Source organism: Gymnodraco acuticeps, unplaced genomic scaffold (assembly GCF_902827175.1).
Source record: "Gymnodraco acuticeps unplaced genomic scaffold, fGymAcu1.1, whole genome shotgun sequence".
In the NCBI taxonomy this organism is placed as follows: domain Eukaryota; kingdom Metazoa; phylum Chordata; class Actinopteri; order Perciformes; family Bathydraconidae; genus Gymnodraco; species Gymnodraco acuticeps.
In genome coordinates, this window is record NW_022990334.1 from 1286746 (window position 1) to 1304391 (window position 17646).

The following is a 17646-nucleotide window of genomic DNA, read 5'->3' on the forward strand; positions in this document are numbered from 1 at the left end:
TGCATGTCAATAATGATCTTTAATGTCAATATATACAGAACTTGAAAGAAAAATAGAATCTTAAAAATCAAATGAAATAAATACAATATAATACAATTTCCACAATGTCTTTTTTGAAGAGATATCAATGGACTTTTTTTATTTATTTTTTAAATTCAGCCTCTCTGGTTTGATGGGGTGCGTCCCATCCCCCCCAGAGACATCCATACAGTTCCCCCACATGCTCTTCATCTTCTATATTTATATTTTTTTTTTGCAAACTAGAATTTCCTGTCATGGTAACCACCTTGTTCTCCACCTTTGAACTCTTTCCATATGCAGCTTTTTCTTCCTCTTTCTGATACATTGTTAGCATCACAAAGTAACATGAGTCAGACGACGAGTTAAAGGGAGAAGAAACACAGGTTCAGCCCACATGCATTTATGTAACAAAAGTGCTGGCAGATTATCTTTGATCGTGAGGGACCTTTTTTAGAAGCAGAATCATATCTTTTTTTATTTTTAAGAGAGGCAACAATCTTACGATGACCCTCCGTCAATACCAGCCTGCCAACACTCTCACACATAAACCATTACTGCACTTTGAAGAAAATAAGTTAAGACAACAAACGGCAACGAGGAAAGGAGAGATAACTAAGGAGCACAGATGAAGAGCAGTGGGGGGGGGGGGGGCACAGTTTACCGAAGCAGCTTTGAATCAGCCAATCACAGTGAAGGAGAACATCAGCTGGTGTGTGTTTCTTCCTCACACAGAGGAAGAGAGAATGGAAAAGGCGAGGAGGGCAAGTGCATATGAAAGCTGTGGAAATAAATACAACTGTGTTCCCAGCAGCAACAGATATGTGAGTTTCCCCCTCTTCCGCTGATGTCTTCACAATGCAACCACGTCCAGTGTGAGTGTGCATATGTTGGGGGTGTCAAATAAATAGGTTAAAAAGTGAGACAGTAGGACAACTGGCCAGGACTTTGATCTGTGTGTGTTTTTGCGTATGAGAGTCCGACTTGAGAGTCAAGTGAAACAGGAGGGCGTTGAGTGTCTACATGTCTGTTGAGGTGAGTTTCTTCATGCTGCGTCTCTGGGCTAGACTGGACGCCGCCACCGGCTCCAACACCGGCTGACTCGTCTTCTGGCTCAGTGCTGAATATGTGGCAGCCATGGCTCCCTGGAAAACAACAACATCTGGCTTTCATTTTTAATAGATAGAACACTTTAGCTTTGAAGCAATAGAGTGGTGCAGGAATAAGTCTTAAACCAGGAAATGAGTCCGCATTTTAGGATATCCGGTTAGATTGTCTCAAAGTCAATGTTTTTTTAAATGAGTTTTTGGTTAGTTCCTGAAATAAGATCTGTGGTTAACAGACGTTGAGGAGATTGTCAGGTTTTGTCACTAGTGAATGCTTGAAGCTTTTAAAAAAGGCACTAAATGAGAATACTAAACGTCATCACACTAAATATTAGCCACCTTTAGCTTAATGGTGTTGATGTGAAGTCATGGGACTGTTATGTGGTTTGATAATAACCTAACAATAGTCGTTTGCTTCTGGCGATTGCATTTACACTAATAAACAGGAGTTCAGTCAAGTTTGTTGTACCACAAAAGGCCAAGTTTTTTGTATGGTCATCAATTTGTATTACTAATTTAACCGTGAAAACTCTAATAACATAGATTTATCCATTCAACAAAAGACGAATTCTTCAACCAGATGCTTTGAGTGTATTTCTCAGGTTTTCCGATAACTGTCTTCTCTCTCTACATCCAGAAATAATGTCTTAGTCTTTGGTCACCTGACTGGCTAGGTCACTCTTATTGACCAATTCTTAGAAAATTACAAAGTGTATTGTAAAACTGTGGCTACAAATGATATGTTTCTCTAGGTTTGAAGATAGTGGGAAGCATTTGGTATCGAGTAGCAATCAAACTCAGCAAAAATATTAAATAAATGTTTCGAAATTTAAATGCAAAAAACATTAAATTATACCATAAACAATATGTCAATTGAAATTGTATTAATAATACCTTTGACTTTTTATAAATTCTCTGACGACGCAGGAATATGTTAACACAAAACCCAAGAAAGTTTAAAGAAATGGCTGAGTTATGCTAGCACCTAGCAGTAAAAGGTTGTGACCAAAAAAGAGCTATGATGGCACCAAGGAAGACTCTTATGTCATATGCTAAGGGTAAAATGACTGCCTCTGGGTGAATAGTTCAGCAATCTAGCTAAAGTGCTCTCTCAACTTAAACCACTTAGTGCCAAACGTCTTCTGACAAAGATACACCGTTCTGAGTTCCTTAAGAAAGAAGAAGCATTCAACCTGGATAAGTGGGGAGATAAGGTAAAAAGATGGACAAGTCTGCTCTGTTGGGCCTGGTGTTGGTAATAGAGTAGAAATGGGTCATGTAGCAGACTTCAGACCCTCTTCTGGTTTGGTCAGATGATGTGGTTCCATAACCAAGAAGACCAACACATGTTAGGCCATGTCTGCCAAATGTGCGATACAACTAGGCTTTAACACCCAACAAGCCAATGTCAATTTTGGGCCTTTTGTGAGCATCTTTTGCTGTCGTTTTGTGCGGTATGTCCCAAACCATTAGTCACTTTGGCAGCAGCTAATTGGCTGATCAAGCCGCTAGGATGTCGGGGGGTATAACGTATTGTATGTTTGTACCCAACCACCGCGGTCCAGGGGGTCTCGTTTCACTTTGAATGTGTAAATATAGTCAAGGTGGAACTAATTAAAACGGTCCTCCTTTTGTTTTGTTAATGATTATTTTTCCTTTGTATTTTGGTAAATATAATTTCATTGAATTAGAGATGAGTTTTATATCCTGTCATGACCTGAAAATGTGTCGAGCGTACGTACAGTGGAATACAGAAGTGTTTTAAATGAAACTGCCAGTGGGCACAATGTTAACTCAGTTCCCAGCAGGAGGACTTTTGTCAGGCAAATTCATAATTATAATTATTTCTGCTGTAGAGAAACCAGTAAAACACTCTGTGTACCACCGACACCTATAAGGAGGCTCTATGGACCCACCTTGACGAGGTGAGGTGCATCATGGCGTGTGAGCTGGAAGTGCGGTAGCGTGTCTCTGCAGGTGATCCAGGAATGCTTCAGAACCTGCTCTGCTGTGTATCGCTGGTGAGGGTCCACGTGGAGCATATGGGACAGCAGGTCCTGGAACAATAAACAACTTCCAGTGTTAACGAACGAGTAGGAGGATTCACTTTAAAAATGTGATTTCCATTGTTAAACACAGAGGAAAAATATCCTATTTTATCACTTTATCAGAGGATGTACCTCTGCACAAACACACAAAGAGAAAAATACTAATAGGATCACATCCAAATAAAACAGCTAAATTAGGTTTAAGTAGCACCCTCAAAAACAAATGTACAAAGTGCTTTAAAGACATCAGAGGAGAAGAAATTATAGTTCAAATAAGACTTTAAAAAGGCATAGTATCAATGAAAATGAGCTTCAAAGACAGCGTAGGAGTGTGTACCTTCGAGCTGTCTGATACAGTATCCCAGTTGCCGCCTGTCAAAGAGAACTTTCCAGATCCTATCCGGAGCAGAATCTCCTCTGGCGTGTCGTTTGGCCCGTTAGCAAACGGCGTGTACCTGACGGGAGATAAAACACAGACGTTAGCAAAAGACAGAATCTCATTCCTTGGATTCTCCTTAAGTCCAATACTGTTCCAATTGGTTTGGAGCTTCATTTGAAACATTGAGATGTTGCTATATGAATCATATTTTGAAATATGAAGTGAATCAGGCTATTTTAGTAATCGGTTCCAGTGGTGGCTGCAGGAGATTGTTTCTGACTTGTGTTCTCCAAACCTTTTCAAATAACTCCAGAGCGTTGTCAAGTCCCACCGTCAAAACTAATCGAAAATATATTGTTTTTTTTATTATTTTCAAAATTCAAAACAAATCTCAAAACTATTATTATAAGTGTTTGAGTCAAAGCAACGTGACAACAAAAAAACAAGGTCATATTATGTATCTTGTAAGCTTGGCTCTCCATCCCATTATCTTATTAATGATGACCAAAGTGACGAATTATATTCATTAAATAAAGTTGATTTAACCAAACAACAAAAAACTAAATTGACTGCCACATTGTTTTTGTTAACCTACAATCAGCTAAATTAATTATTGATCCAAGTTTTCCACAACTACACGAACAACACAAGCAGAGTAACAAAAGCTCTTATCTAAAGCTTCTATTTTCAGCTCCATGTCTGCAACATTTAAAAATGTTTGACCCTTCATTGCCTCCCACATTCAAAACAAATGATCCAACCGTTGTCTTTATGAGTCTTACCCTGCCAACATGGTATACAGTAGAACTCCAAGACTCCATATATCACAGGCTGCATCATAACCTTGCCGCATCAGTACCTGCAGCCATACAAACACAGAAAAGCAAACCATTATGGACTACTTAGGGAATAATACAAATGTTGTTGTAATAAATGTTGTTTATTACACTTAATATCATCTTGTTTAAGTAAACAAGATGATTAACAAGTACAAAACTGAGGTATAAACCATGGCTGCACAATTGATAACATTTCAATGAACTTTCAAAATGGACTGGTGCTAATTCTGAGTTATGAATGGAGATGTGCAAAGTTAAGCCTAAGAACTGTATTTTACAGACGTACATTTTTTTTTGGGTACAAATCCCCTTTATAAACAAAAGAAGAAAATAATTGTAATATAACTTTCAATGATGATTGGAAACAATTTTCAAATCGCAATTACAATATCATTCAAAAATAATCGGAGTTAGTTATATTTTCCTAGGTTTAACACTACTGTGAAGTCATTGAGTGAATTCATTTGAGTATATAAATGAAACAAAATATTTAACTTGTTTCTTTTATTAGAGTTTTACAAATTAATCAATATATAAAAAGGGAGGTGTTATAAGGTAGCTTTTTTGTTCAGTAAAAGTTTTCTGTAGCTTTTCATTATTTTAAAAACAATGCCTCATGTTTTATATGTGTATATTAGTTGTCCCAATTAAAACCCAAAGTTAAATTAAATTGTTTACCCTAGTCTACTACAACTTTTCTGTATCTTAAAATTGCATCCTTCAGGTATCAAGTCTTATATTCCCTCTGGCATTGGGTCTCTTTCTGCTTCCATCATTTCTCACCTCGGGTGCCACAAAGTTAGCGGTGTAACAGGGGGTGAGGAGCAGGCCGTTGCCTCCTCGAAGCTGCTTGGCGAATCCAAAGTCACAGATCCTGATGGAGTCAGGATTTCCCGAGTCATCCATGTAAAGGATGTTACTGGGTTTCAGGTCTCGGTGTACCACCTGGGGAGGAGGAGGAGAAGGGGGACATTAGCGAAGCAGAAGATACAACGTTCCACTTGTGCTCCTCTAGTACAGAAGTGTCTGCTCACCCCTTGGCAGTGGAGGTAGTCAACAGTCTTGGTGATGGTGTAGAGCACAGCACTGGCCTCTCTCTCAGAGAAAAACTTCTGCCTGAGGATCTTATCCAGCAGCTCCCCTCCTTTCATCAGCTCCGTCACCAGGTACACGTACCTGCCCTCGTCATACACCTGACACACACATGCATGTGGAGAGACAATCTGTCAGTATGGCGTCAAACTAAAACTTTAAAGTAGAGAAACACACACACAAAAGTTACTGACGTCTTTCAGAGTGATGATGTTGGGATGCTGCCCGTAACGCATCAGGATTTCGATCTCCTCAGAAGGGTCCCTCTTGCTTTTGTCTATAATCTGCGACACACAAAAACACAGATATGAGCAGTTAGTCAAAAAACAAACGTATAACAATCTTAACTAGCTGAGATATTTGGCTTTAGTTGCTAACGCCATGCTGCCCTCTGCTGGTCTGTTGGCGACCCTGAACGCAATACAGTAACGTTTTTATTAGAATCTAAATTATCTTTATTTACAGAGACATGCTTAGAGATGGGTCGGAAATGTCCCCCCCCCCATAGCCAATTGAAGCGCTAGTGTTACGTAGCGTCACTATGTTACAAAGGAGTCCAATGGAGGCAGGGGGGAGAGTGTGTGGGAGCATGAAGGATGTTAGCCTTTGCAGACCATTTACATGCACAAAAAGCTATAACACACTACAGGAAAGGGATAACCCCAAAAAGCATAATAGGGCTACTTAAAACATTTATAAGAATGCACAGCCTTGTGCCCAATTATTGATGTTGACCATTAGCCATTATCACATTACATTGTAATCACATTACATTGTGTCACCAGTTTAAAAGAACAGAAAGAGCTCCAACAGTGCTCATTGACGTCAAAGACAAAGGTGGATCCCCATCCTTCATTAGCCACTTTTAAATGTCATTTAACCTGCTAACTCTCACTAATAACTGTGTGTGCCTGTGTTAGCGTAAAGCATGGAACCATCAAAAATGAGCCCTGATGATACGTGGATTAAAAAAAAGGAAGAAAAATGTACTACCTTCACAGCATAGTGCATGGCAGAGACTCGGTGTACACATCGTTTACAAATGGAGTAGGAGCCGACCCCTATGTCCTCCTGCAGCTCGTAAAGATCGGAGAACTTTGTCGAACCCCCGTGCATCTGGAGAGAAAAACATTTGAATTGTTACACTATCTTTAACCCAAACCGAAAAACAAAAAATATATAAAAAGCATTCCTCTAAAATCAGCAGCTTCTGTCCTTCATAAGCCATGCCTACACATTTGATGAGTAATCGCAAAGCTGGAACACCCACAGAATTTTAACTTCACAAATACGCCAGAGTGGGACTTGTAGTAGTAATGATTTTAGAAACTCAGCTGAATTTAAATCGTCATTTACCACTATTGTAGGTCGCTATTAACATGTTACCCGATACCGTTAAGTGAGCCATTCTTGGTATTTCTACCATCATGTCAATTATTTATATTAAAAAATAAAGAAGGCAGTCAGTGACAAATAAGAAGTGTGAGTTTTGTCAACTAAAATGTGGCGAAAATGTGTTCAGCAACAGTTCCATGTGTGTGAACTAACAGTGTTTTGACCAGCTTTTGCAAGGGCGCTGCCTGCAGGAAGAAGTCTGTGCAAAGCTCCACATTAGTACACACTTCTAGTCGCCATCATGTGGCAAACCCGCTATAGAGTGGTGCTGGAATGAGTCCTAATGCAAAACAAAAATGTCCCAAATTGGGAACAATAAAGTATCTATCATCTAATCGCGGATATGAGTTAGCATTTCAGCACTTCCGGTTAGTAAAGACAAGCTAACGAAATGTTCATGTTTTCTTCTATGACATAAAATATGTTAAAGAATACCCAACAAGTAAATGTCTGAAGCTTTTACATGCCTTAGAAATCAGTGGTTGCTAACAAGCAGCTAAAGGAGACTTCTACATGACACAACACTTATAATTTGCTGCTTTTAGCTTAGCGGCGTTGACGTGAAGTCATGCGACCGTTACGTAGATATGAATAGCATTTCCACTACAACTATTAGTGTAAGCATCATAAAAGTTTGTTTCCAAAATCGTATAAAGATCCTATTGGATTTTAGTCGAGGGAGCTCTTGCGATGCTACCTCCCAGGTTAGCCTACAATAATACGTCATCACTGCACCACTTTTTAAGAGATAACATTTGTGCACATATTATTGTATTCAAGCTGAAAATGTACATGTGTAAATTATGATAGAGGACATTTGCAAGATGATGTGTGTTCACCTGAACTATGGGGAGTATGCTGAGCATGGGGGAGCTCTTGTTCTCATCCATAGGGGCTGGAGCAACGAAACTGAAGCCTTTGAAGAGCTGGTGGGCATTAGCACTGGGCGGGATACCTGGGGAGTCTGCACATACAAAAGATCATTCATATTATCGTCATGTGAACACACACACACCCACTACATGTTGTCAGTGCTCGGATGCAGTTTCCATGGCTGCAGGAATAGTTTTTAAGTATTGGAACAGAACGGTGTGCATGTGTGGCTTTTTACCTTTAGGCGTTTTAGCAGTGAACTCGGGGTCGAAGCAGAACGTGTCATCTGGTTTACCTGCTGCAGGCTTGAATGGGGGCTGGAGCTCTCTCCTGTACAGTTTCTGCAGAAGATACGGACACACAGACACACACACATTAACCCCCACCACAGCAATGTGTGTGAACATATGCGAGAGAGAAAAGCCAAGACCCCTCCCAAATGAACCCGCTGTACAGCCTGGTGCAGCCAACAGCATCCTGCAGGCTCTTAAACACTCACGCAGGGCTATTAGTGCACACACAGCGAGAACTGGACCTCTGCCCAGACACACACACACAGTCGGCACAGCCAAGACTGATGGCCAGAACTCACCACGCCAACCGTTTGTTAGGTGTGAATATTCGACAGAAGTTGGAGACTTTACATGCGTGTGTGTAAATCTGTGTGTGAGGGATCTGTGTGTGTGTGTACTCACATTCCAGTCGATGGTGGAAAAGAAAGCGTGGCGTTTGATCTCCTCCACTCCGTCGGGCCCGGCCCCTGAAGACACAGATCAGTCCGATTCATTTAACCTGGCAGGTTCGTTTTCTATGGTTTTCACAGGATCAACACATTCACACGTTTTTTCTCTCAGCGGGTTTTCGCGGTGTGATTTAAGTGGATGCCAAAATGTTAACAGGCTCAAATTATGCGAGGAGTGCTATGTGAGAATCAACACATCACATTCCATTTTACAGGCAGGGTTATCTGACTAATGTTACAAGTTACTCAAGTGAAATACTTTAAAAGGGGCCCTATTATACAAATGTTCAAGTTGATAATGGCATTTTGTTCCTCTACTTAGACCCTCCAGAAAAACGCGATTCTGCGCTCGCAGAATTTACCGCATATTCAGCAAAATGGCGCAGATTTTTAAAAGGCCGCATAATCCCCGCATTTTTCCACACAAAGTTGAGGGGAAAAAAGTTACCTCGTCTTGCGCATCACAGAAGGTAAACAACACCGTAGAGTGAACGTGTGGAGCTCACACGAGAGAGAAAACACCAAGATGAAAAAATCTAATCCATCTCATTTACCGACGAACATTTCTGCGAAAGACCGAGCAACGCAGTACCCCGATGTCTTGCACGAAAGTGGGGGGAAACTATTCTGCACCCCGTGCAACTGTGTGTTGGAGCATCAGAGAACATCGACGGTGACGACCCACTTTGATTCATCAAACATTCGAAAATGCTTTCTGCTGCTGCGGACAAGAAAGCCAAACAACTCACGTTCACCGAGGCATCAACCTCCAAAACCCTTTCGAGGGCTACAAGAGACGAGGTGAGAAGCCTACAAGATTGAAGCTGGTCAGATAACGAACAAGTAAATGAAAACAGAATGAGGCGGAGAAGTGTGTGTGTGTGTGTGTGTGTGTGTGTGTGTTTGTGTGTGTGAGAGAGCGAGAGAGAGAGAGAGAGTGTGATTAAAATAGCCCAATTGCTTTTACAATAGATAAACATTGAATGTGTTTAATTGAATAGGAAAGGGGTTTAACGTTAGTGGCAGGTTGTGTGTGAGAGAGAATAAATAAATAAGACAGCCCAATATTTATTCCACTTCCCGCAATTTCACCGCATACAATCACATAAAACCCCGCATGTTTGATCGCATAATCAAGGATTTTAGCCCACGTTTTTCTGGAGGGTCTATCTACTGCGACATGTTTCCATTCTTTAATGTTCAAAAAGCTTTCTTTTTCTCATACTGCCTGTGCTGCAGCACCTCTTTTCACCCTCTGTCTGAAACCAGAGCCCAGTCTGCTCCGATTGGTCAACCCTTTAGAGATGTCCCGCCACGTAGCCTATCACGTACAATGTTTTGGAGCGCTAGCTTTTTACATTACATTGCATTTAGCTGACGCTTTTATCCAAAGCGACTTACAATAAGTGCGTTCGACCAACAAAATACAAACTTGAGGAAAACAGAATCATATAAGTACATCAGGCTTCATAGAGCAAAAACATTTCAAGTGCTAGCTAATAGAAGCGCGAGTGTTACATAGTGATGTCACTATGTTAAGTTAAAAAAAAGGGGTCCAATGGAGGCGTTTCAGGCAGTGTGTGAGAGAAACTCCCTCTGGAGGGAACTCTGGGATTGTAGCCTTTGCAGACCATTTACATGCACTAAAACATATATAAAACACTACAGGAAAACAACAATACAGCAGTGAAATGCATCATGTATTTTAGTAAAGGTGACATTTTACTGCACAACGACTACTTTTGATACTTAGATTTTGCCGTTTATACATCAGTAAGGTTTTAAACAAGGTCTTTAACTTGTAGTAGAGTGATTGTCACAGTGTGATATTTTGACTAAGGATCCGAACACACCATCAGATGTTTCTTTTAAATGCACCTTACCTAGTCTGTTAGCAGGGTTACGTTTAAACAGCATTCTCAGCAAACTTTGGGCTTCCAAACTTAGGAACTGGGGCATTCCCAACTTAGCTCTGGAGGGGGGAAAAGAGTAGAAGGACATGTTGGTATGGCACTACAGTCGATTAGTAATTACAAAACATGTCTCACTTCTGTCACGCTCTGAGTGTCTTAATCATGCAGTGTGTAATGACTCACTTGAGAATCATGTTCATGGTCTCGTTGCGGTCTTTCCCTTGGAACGGTAATGTCCCCGTTAGCATCTCAAACTACAAACAACACAATGATAGAAAAGAAAAAATCATGAACATGAACTAAAGCAGTTCATATAAATGTCTAAGCAATAAAAAGAGGCATGTTCTGTACCATGAGTACTCCGAGAGACCACCAGTCCGCACTTTGTGTGTGTCCTCTCCTGTTGACCACCTCAGGGGCCATATACTCCACCGTACCACAGAAGGAATAAGCCTTCTTATCAACATCTACTGACTCTTTACTCAAGCCAAAGTCTGCACGAGAGCAATGCAAAGCAAAAGAGGTTAAATACACAGCTGACACAACTCTTATCCTCTAAAGGTGTTGGCACAAAGTAACCACTGATGAAAGTAAGCCTAAGGACAAAAATTGGGTCATGGATCAATTTTCATGCTGCCACATTTAATATTAAACATTTTAATTACAGGCATAGGTCAAGACAGTTTAATTTCTCTTTTGGATTAAGTCAAATATATGTGTGTATTAAATAAAAAACCTACCTGTTAACTTTATGTGTCCAGCTTCATCAAGTAAGATGCTGAAAGACAAGAACAGGGTTCCATGGAGGTGAGCTTCAAACAACAAAACAACAGCATTTAAGTCATACTAATGCCTTTCAAATCTGCTTGATGTGGTTTTAAATCTGTCTAAGTACTCAATGTAATGTCCTATATGTAAATATTCAGGCTGAGGAGAAGTCTGAACTCAAGTCAAACATATCTTCGCTGTTTTGGGTCATTGTGTTATGGGCTATTTTTGCGTCAACTACAGAAAAACACTAAAGCCCATTCATCCTAAAGAGAATGACATGATACCCTACTTATTGAGTTGAAGGGAAGGTTCACCCCAAAATTAAAAATATTTTTAAAGTGCCTGTAGTCCTATGTATTTATTTAGATTTGTTTTGGTGTGGGTTGTCACATTTTGGAGATGTCGATTTTCTGCCTTCTGGGACCAAATGGCACTTGGCTTGCGTTGTTTAAACCACTAACAAATCATTTGAAAAACTTAAAAACTATTAAATATATAATTTCATTATATTGGAGATGTATTTCTTTGACTTTAGGGTGAACTGTCCCTTTAAATCTTGCCACGTTGTACACACCTAGAGATGTATTCTGCTGACTGAATGCCTCTTCACAACATTTGATATGAAATATTTTCAATGTGTTATGCTTTGTCTATGTTTTATGCATGCAGCCAAAGGGAAATATGTAGCTTTGTCTTGTAACAAAAGTATCTCTCTATGACATAACAATCTTTTTGCTTTAAGTTCTTTGAAACTGCACAGTACAAAAGATTAATTTCACTCATTCACCATTTTGGCAAAAATTAAATATGGAGAAGGTAAAGGTAAGGATTAGATATCTTAGGGTAAAAAAAAACACTTTGATGTTTTAATTTTTACCAACATTTACCTACTTTTTCAATGAAATGTAAGTCTACTCTTCTACTTTAATCTTCACTGTGCTTTTGCTGTTTAAATGCTGTAAATGTCCCCGTTGCGGGATAATTAAAGTATTTCTGATTCAGATTTTTGAATGATAGTCGCAGTAATGTCTGGCCATTCTTGAAATAATGAGTAATGCTAATGACATTTGATGACAGCCAGAGCCGTACAGTTTTTCTATAAATTAAAAGATGACAGGGGTTTGTGTGTGGGGTCAAAGGTTAAGGAGAAGTCTAGGATTCTTACTTCTCTGGCTTGAGATCTCTGTAAACTATGCCCAAGCTGTGCAGGTGGTCGAGGGCCAGGGCCAGCTCTGCAAGGTAGAATTTCACATCTTCCTCTGTAAACATAACCTGATAAGAACTGGACAAATTTACTCTCTGAACTAAGAAGATGGGAAGAAATTCAGCAGCAAAAGGAAAAAAAAAAGACACAACTTCAACATTAAGCTTCAGTAACCGCAAAGAGAAAGCAACAGTATTATTATGGTCACAATATGAACATTTCAAAAAAGGTTACACAACTCAGCAAGCTGTTGACCTGACACTGCCAGCAGCTATCGCTTTGGTTCTGAGACATGCTTTCAACACAAGGTCTATCTGGAGAACAATCACACATTGTCTGAGCGCCCTGAAAGAATTTGAAAAAGAGCCGTGCCTCTAACTGACAAGGCACGGATGATCTAAAAAGGGATAGAGATTCCAAGAAAAACGTGTTTCCATGAGGAATTAGAGTCTGAATTAGAGTAAAAAGCTAAAAAGAAAAACAGGAGAGACAAATGACTTGGCAGTGCCTTAGCTCTTACAAAATATATTAAAAATGTCTGCATACTAAATCTGCACCTGTTCCATTTGTAGCTGTCAGACTAACGATCCCTTAGGGCTTTATATGTATTTCAGATTTTTCACAAGCATTAGGCGTTTAAAAAACCCGCTATTAAAGGACATGCTGTTCTTTTCTTTTCACACAGTTAAAAACAACAGTTAAAGTGGCAATTACAGTTAAGTGTAATGATAAGGCAACAAGACGTCAGCTTACCTCTTTGGATAAGCGAGTGAATACATCCCCTCCCCTGAGAAAGTCCAGTATTAAATACAGTTTCCCTTCTGTCTGAAAGGCTGCGAGACAAGGACAACAAGTCAATTACCTGCAAGCTAATTCAGGAGTTTTTCAACAGAAACACTCAGGGTGACGCAAGTAAACAATTTAACTTAGAATGGCAACAGATTGCCCACACAAACAATGATGAGGAAGGTTTTTTTGCAGGATTCGGGTAAAACTACTAAACCCAACCTAAGAAGAATCCATTTAAAATGTTAATCATGGGCCAATACTTTACACTAATGGAAACAGGCCTGTGCTGACCTTTGTAGTTAATAATGTTTGTATGTGTATTGTGGCAATCTTGTCAATAAAAAACTGATAATATAGAACAAAAATTATAATATTAAATATATACATTTGTTTAACTTGATCAATTCGGAGCACTTCCTGTTAGACAATTATGTAATAAAACCCAAAATATTCCTATAAATTATGTAAGCATTTGTGATTTGAACATTATGACACACATAAACAGCTTAGCCCCACCTGAACTTGGATGCAATCTGTATAAGATAAGATGGACTTTTATTAATCCCTCGTGGGGAAATTGTCTCTCTGCATTTGACCCATCCTAGTGTTAGGAGCAGTGTGCTGCCATTTTGAACGGCGCCTGGGGAGCAGTGTGGGGAACGGTGCCTTGCTCAGGGACACCTCGGTAACACTTGGTCTTGCCGGGACTTGAACTGGTGACTTTCCAGTTGCCAAGCCAAGTCCCTATCGACTTCGCCACCACCGCCCCATATGATTACCCATAATCACCTGCACACTAACAGTTTCTCTTACCGTAGTGCAATTTCACTATGAAGGGATGGTTGACTTCCACTAAAATGTCTCTTTCCATCTTAGTGCGAACTCTGTCCCTGACTGGAGAGAGACATAACGAGAAGGAGAGAGAGAGAAATTCAACACCGAGGACGGAACATGACGGGACGTTATATTGCACTGTGGTGTTTTGTGAGGACAGCAATTAAAAAAAAGTTGCATTACCTTTCAAAGATGCCTTTTTTAGAACTTTCATTGCATATAACTGACCCGCATCCGGACCAATGATCTTCCTGACAAGAAAAACCTGAGAGAACAGGAGACATTTGAGATGGATTGAACACCTACGCTTGCACCGTGGAAAGATGTGTCCGCTTGTTCCTCACCTTGCCGAAAGAGCCCTGGCCGAGGACTTTGAGCAGCTCAAACTGACACGGATCAGCTTTCTCACAGCCCTCTTTCACATGATGAGTGATGGGAATCTCCTCATACGTCCCTTCATCCTACACAAACAGCATCAGCATGAGACTCAACATCGTACATCACACGCACAAACGTTTAATCCCATCACTACTTACACAGTGTGAGAAAGAGTCTCCCTCCTCCATGGGCTCGTCCATGATCTCATGTCCATTGACCTGCGGAAAAGGCGAAAAAGATTTCATGAGCGTCGGCAACAGAAGACACTTTCACAAAGCGTGTTCATCCTTGTTTTTCAGCTGAGCGGGAGTGCAGCTGCTGCACGCCCCCATGTATGACGGAAGATGCAACAGATGAAATCGATGAGTCAGATACAATAACAGTGCGCTTTCACTTTTCTATTTGTTGTCAAACAGTATGGAGTCCATACTTTAAGCCTGTCCAGCTGTCCTGCTCTCATCCTGTCCCCTTTAAAGCCTCTCATTATTAGCATTCTAGCTTAATCCCCAGCCAGGGTAAAAACAACATGTCTGACTCGCTCAGTCTGATGTTTTGTTAAGGCTGCAGTCAGAATTCAACCTCTTCAGGACAAACTAGGGTCTAGCTCTTTCATGGATGTGGCCACAAAGCTTTTCATTTCTTTATTTAAAGACAGATAGACATGCTTTGTTCAACCGAGAGTTACATTTAAGGAGCCAGTTTTATGCCCCTCTTTTGTTTGGTTAAAAAGCCACTCACTGTGATATTGTCAGCAAAGGAATGTGAGATATTTCAGCATCCTCACATAAATCAGACAATAAACTGACCGCCGTGACATTAACCAGGTCTGCTTATTTCAATTCTGTGCTGAAGCTCAGCCTGCGATGATGTATTCAGTTCAGTGTGTTTGTGTGTTGAATTCCATCAAGCCTCTGAAGAGGGGGGATGAGTCATAGCAGCTACGCAAGCCCACTCAGTGGGTGGAGCCACCGACTCATGTACATCCACAGAACCAAGGCCAACAAAACACTTTGCAATATCTTAGTACTACAGGATGACATCATCATAAACAACCGAATCGTTCGCAATTTCCACTTTAAACTTAAGTAAGACATAAAACAAAGAAAATGTGTAAAAATATAAGCCTCAGTGCATCTTCTGAAGTGTAACATCCAGCCACAGTCAGGGCCGTGTCATAATTCACACATACATTTTCACTCCCACCTTTGCTGTGGCTCATCACTGGCTTGAAACAGAGTGCAGCCTACACTTGCAGTACAACCAGGCGAGTCTTTTTCCGCCATTTGAAAAGATGTGTGACAGTCATATACAATTTAATCCAACAGTCACTGACACCGGCATGCAATACTTCACAGTACAAAAGCACACAAAGTTCATTAAACAACCCGCACAACCACAAGCCAAGTTTGAGTGGCTAATGTTTACTTATGTGGTTCTAAGGAAAGTAGATTAGAGTGGTTGCTTATTTGTAGGGAGCGACGAAAACATTAGGAATATTTGAGGCACACCAGTTGAAGAATTAGTTAGTGGTGACATGCCAGATACATAAACTAATCTCATTCAAAAGATTATCAAAAATGCTGTGTCCGAAGTCTTTCAACTATCACTAAAGAAGCAAAAGAAAAATAGACTAGGTCAGAAGTGTATTTTGCAAAATACATTTATTTTGGCTTTTTTTAAAGATAGTCACAGCAGTCATTCAGACTGTAGGTGTTAAAGACTGCAAATAATCCCAGAGATGGAGAGGTTTAGGATGTCAGGTTGGTTTAGCTGCACATTAAAAACACACATCATAGTGGGGCCCAGGCGAAAGCAAACTGAGACTTTCCACAGTTATACAGAAATAAGATTCATATATAAAAAGGTTATTAATGGTTTCACTAAAATGTATGGAAGTGAAACAATAGCTCATTATAAATACAAGGGTTGATATTCTATTACGGTTTTTTTGTAGTTATTGAGTCTGTTAATGTTTATCACAACTTCACTTACACACTAAAACACTTCCGTATGTGTAGATTATACATTTATCAAACTATGAGTTATAACGTAACTAACAAAAATATAGTTTAAACTAATAACAGCAGCACTCGTGCTGCCGACAAGCCAGCCCTCACTTGTGAAGGCGTCTGACCAAATGTTACCCAGCTAACCTTAGTGTTAAACTTCATATTTATTTAACGTTGCTGACACATTCCACAGCGTAACTGCACATACAAAGACACTTTTTCTCGGCTCTTTATTTACAATATGTTTGGGGTTTAATTAAAACTTGTCCCCAAGTTTCAAGCCTACAAGCTGTCAGCTAGCAAGCTAACTACATGCTAATGCTAGGCTAAGCTAGCTATGAGGCAAACTCCTTGAGAAGTGTAAATAACAACAAAAGCGAGGAGGTTGTTTGTTGTTGGATTAAGATCCCGTCTTTTGTGCTGATAATTAGCGGTTACGAAAGCCCAGACGAGTGGCTTTCAAAAAAATAAACCCGGTACAGTACAACAAACATAAACACCTAACCAGCTGTTAGCATGCGCTAGCTTGTTAGCATGCATCACGGTGCGCTGCAGGTCGTGACGCGAATTTAAGCTCTACCCAAAAAGCTAACATAACCGGACAGAACAAACCAAAAACAATGTTAGGCAAATCAGTATGCAAAGCAATCTGTTTGCAACTCACCTCATTACAAACGCTGTTTTCGTCCATCTTGTGCCAGGATCCCTCTCTAAGTCTAAGGCATCGTAGTCTACCTAGACCCCCGCTCCACGTTGCATGTCTTCCCCTCTGTGGATGTCCGGTTGTTCTGCTTTGATGATCAGATCCAAAGCTGTGTGTCTGCAGACCACGATCGGGATGGGATCGGGGGGTCTGTGCGGGGAATAGTTGATGCTGATGACTGGACCATACGCTCGCCGACAGCACCGCTACCCTGCCATGGATGCGAATATGGCGGCTATCGTGGTACCTGGTCGTCAGTGAATGAGAGTTTATTGACGTATTTATGACGCAATTCAGTTAAGGATTTCCCCCCGTCCAAACCAAAGCAGCGGATCTCGACATAGACAGGAGGAAGAGAGGACGTGGTGATGGTAATGCGGGGGGGGGGGGGGGGCGACTTGATGCTGCATGACATGTATGCTGACTGTGACACACATGCATCCGGTTGAAGGGTCTCTGCTATTGTATGGAGTTTAATTTATGGGTTGACGCAAGATAAAATTAGGGAGCAAAACAGAAACCCTGTGGAGAGACATACATCTGAAAGCCTCTG

General features: G+C 40.5%; 1 protein-coding gene across 2 annotated transcripts; it reads right to left on the bottom strand.

Moving 5' to 3' along the window:
• rps6kal (ribosomal protein S6 kinase a, like) lies at positions 1 to 17469 on the bottom strand. 2 transcript variants are annotated; one of them, XM_034223231.1, is made up of 22 exons: positions 17055 to 17469; positions 14540 to 14599; positions 14348 to 14464; positions 14187 to 14268; positions 13983 to 14063; positions 13134 to 13213; positions 12342 to 12448; positions 11146 to 11183; positions 10757 to 10899; positions 10589 to 10659; positions 10376 to 10464; positions 8446 to 8510; positions 7989 to 8091; positions 7717 to 7841; positions 6476 to 6598; positions 5677 to 5766; positions 5425 to 5583; positions 5174 to 5335; positions 4334 to 4410; positions 3510 to 3627; positions 3041 to 3181; positions 1 to 1163 (listed from the first exon to the last, which is right to left on the bottom strand). In XM_034223231.1, exons 1-22 carry the CDS (start codon positions 17079 to 17081, stop codon positions 1038 to 1040), a joined length of 2184 nt encoding a protein of 727 aa, XP_034079122.1. In that variant the 5' UTR covers positions 17082 to 17469; the 3' UTR covers positions 1 to 1037. The 2 variants fall into 2 exon arrangements, with proteins under 2 accessions (XP_034079122.1, XP_034079123.1); XM_034223232.1 differs by lacking the exons at positions 14540 to 14599; positions 17055 to 17469 and having other exon boundaries at positions 12342 to 12458.
• Between the last annotated feature and the right edge of the window lie 177 nt (positions 17470 to 17646).

Excerpts from the sequence above, each read along its gene's own strand:
- rps6kal (XM_034223231.1), bottom strand. The coding sequence starts at position 17,081 with ATGGACGAAAACAGCGTTTGTAATGAG. Across the intron at positions 8,092-8,445 it reads TTTCCACCATCGACTGGAAT|AAACTGTACAGGAGAGAGCT; the intron begins GTGAGTACACAC and ends TATCTTCTGCAG. Across the intron at positions 5,336-5,424 it reads ACTACCTCCACTGCCAAGGG|GTGGTACACCGAGACCTGAA; the intron begins GTGAGCAGACAC and ends CCTCCTCCCCAG.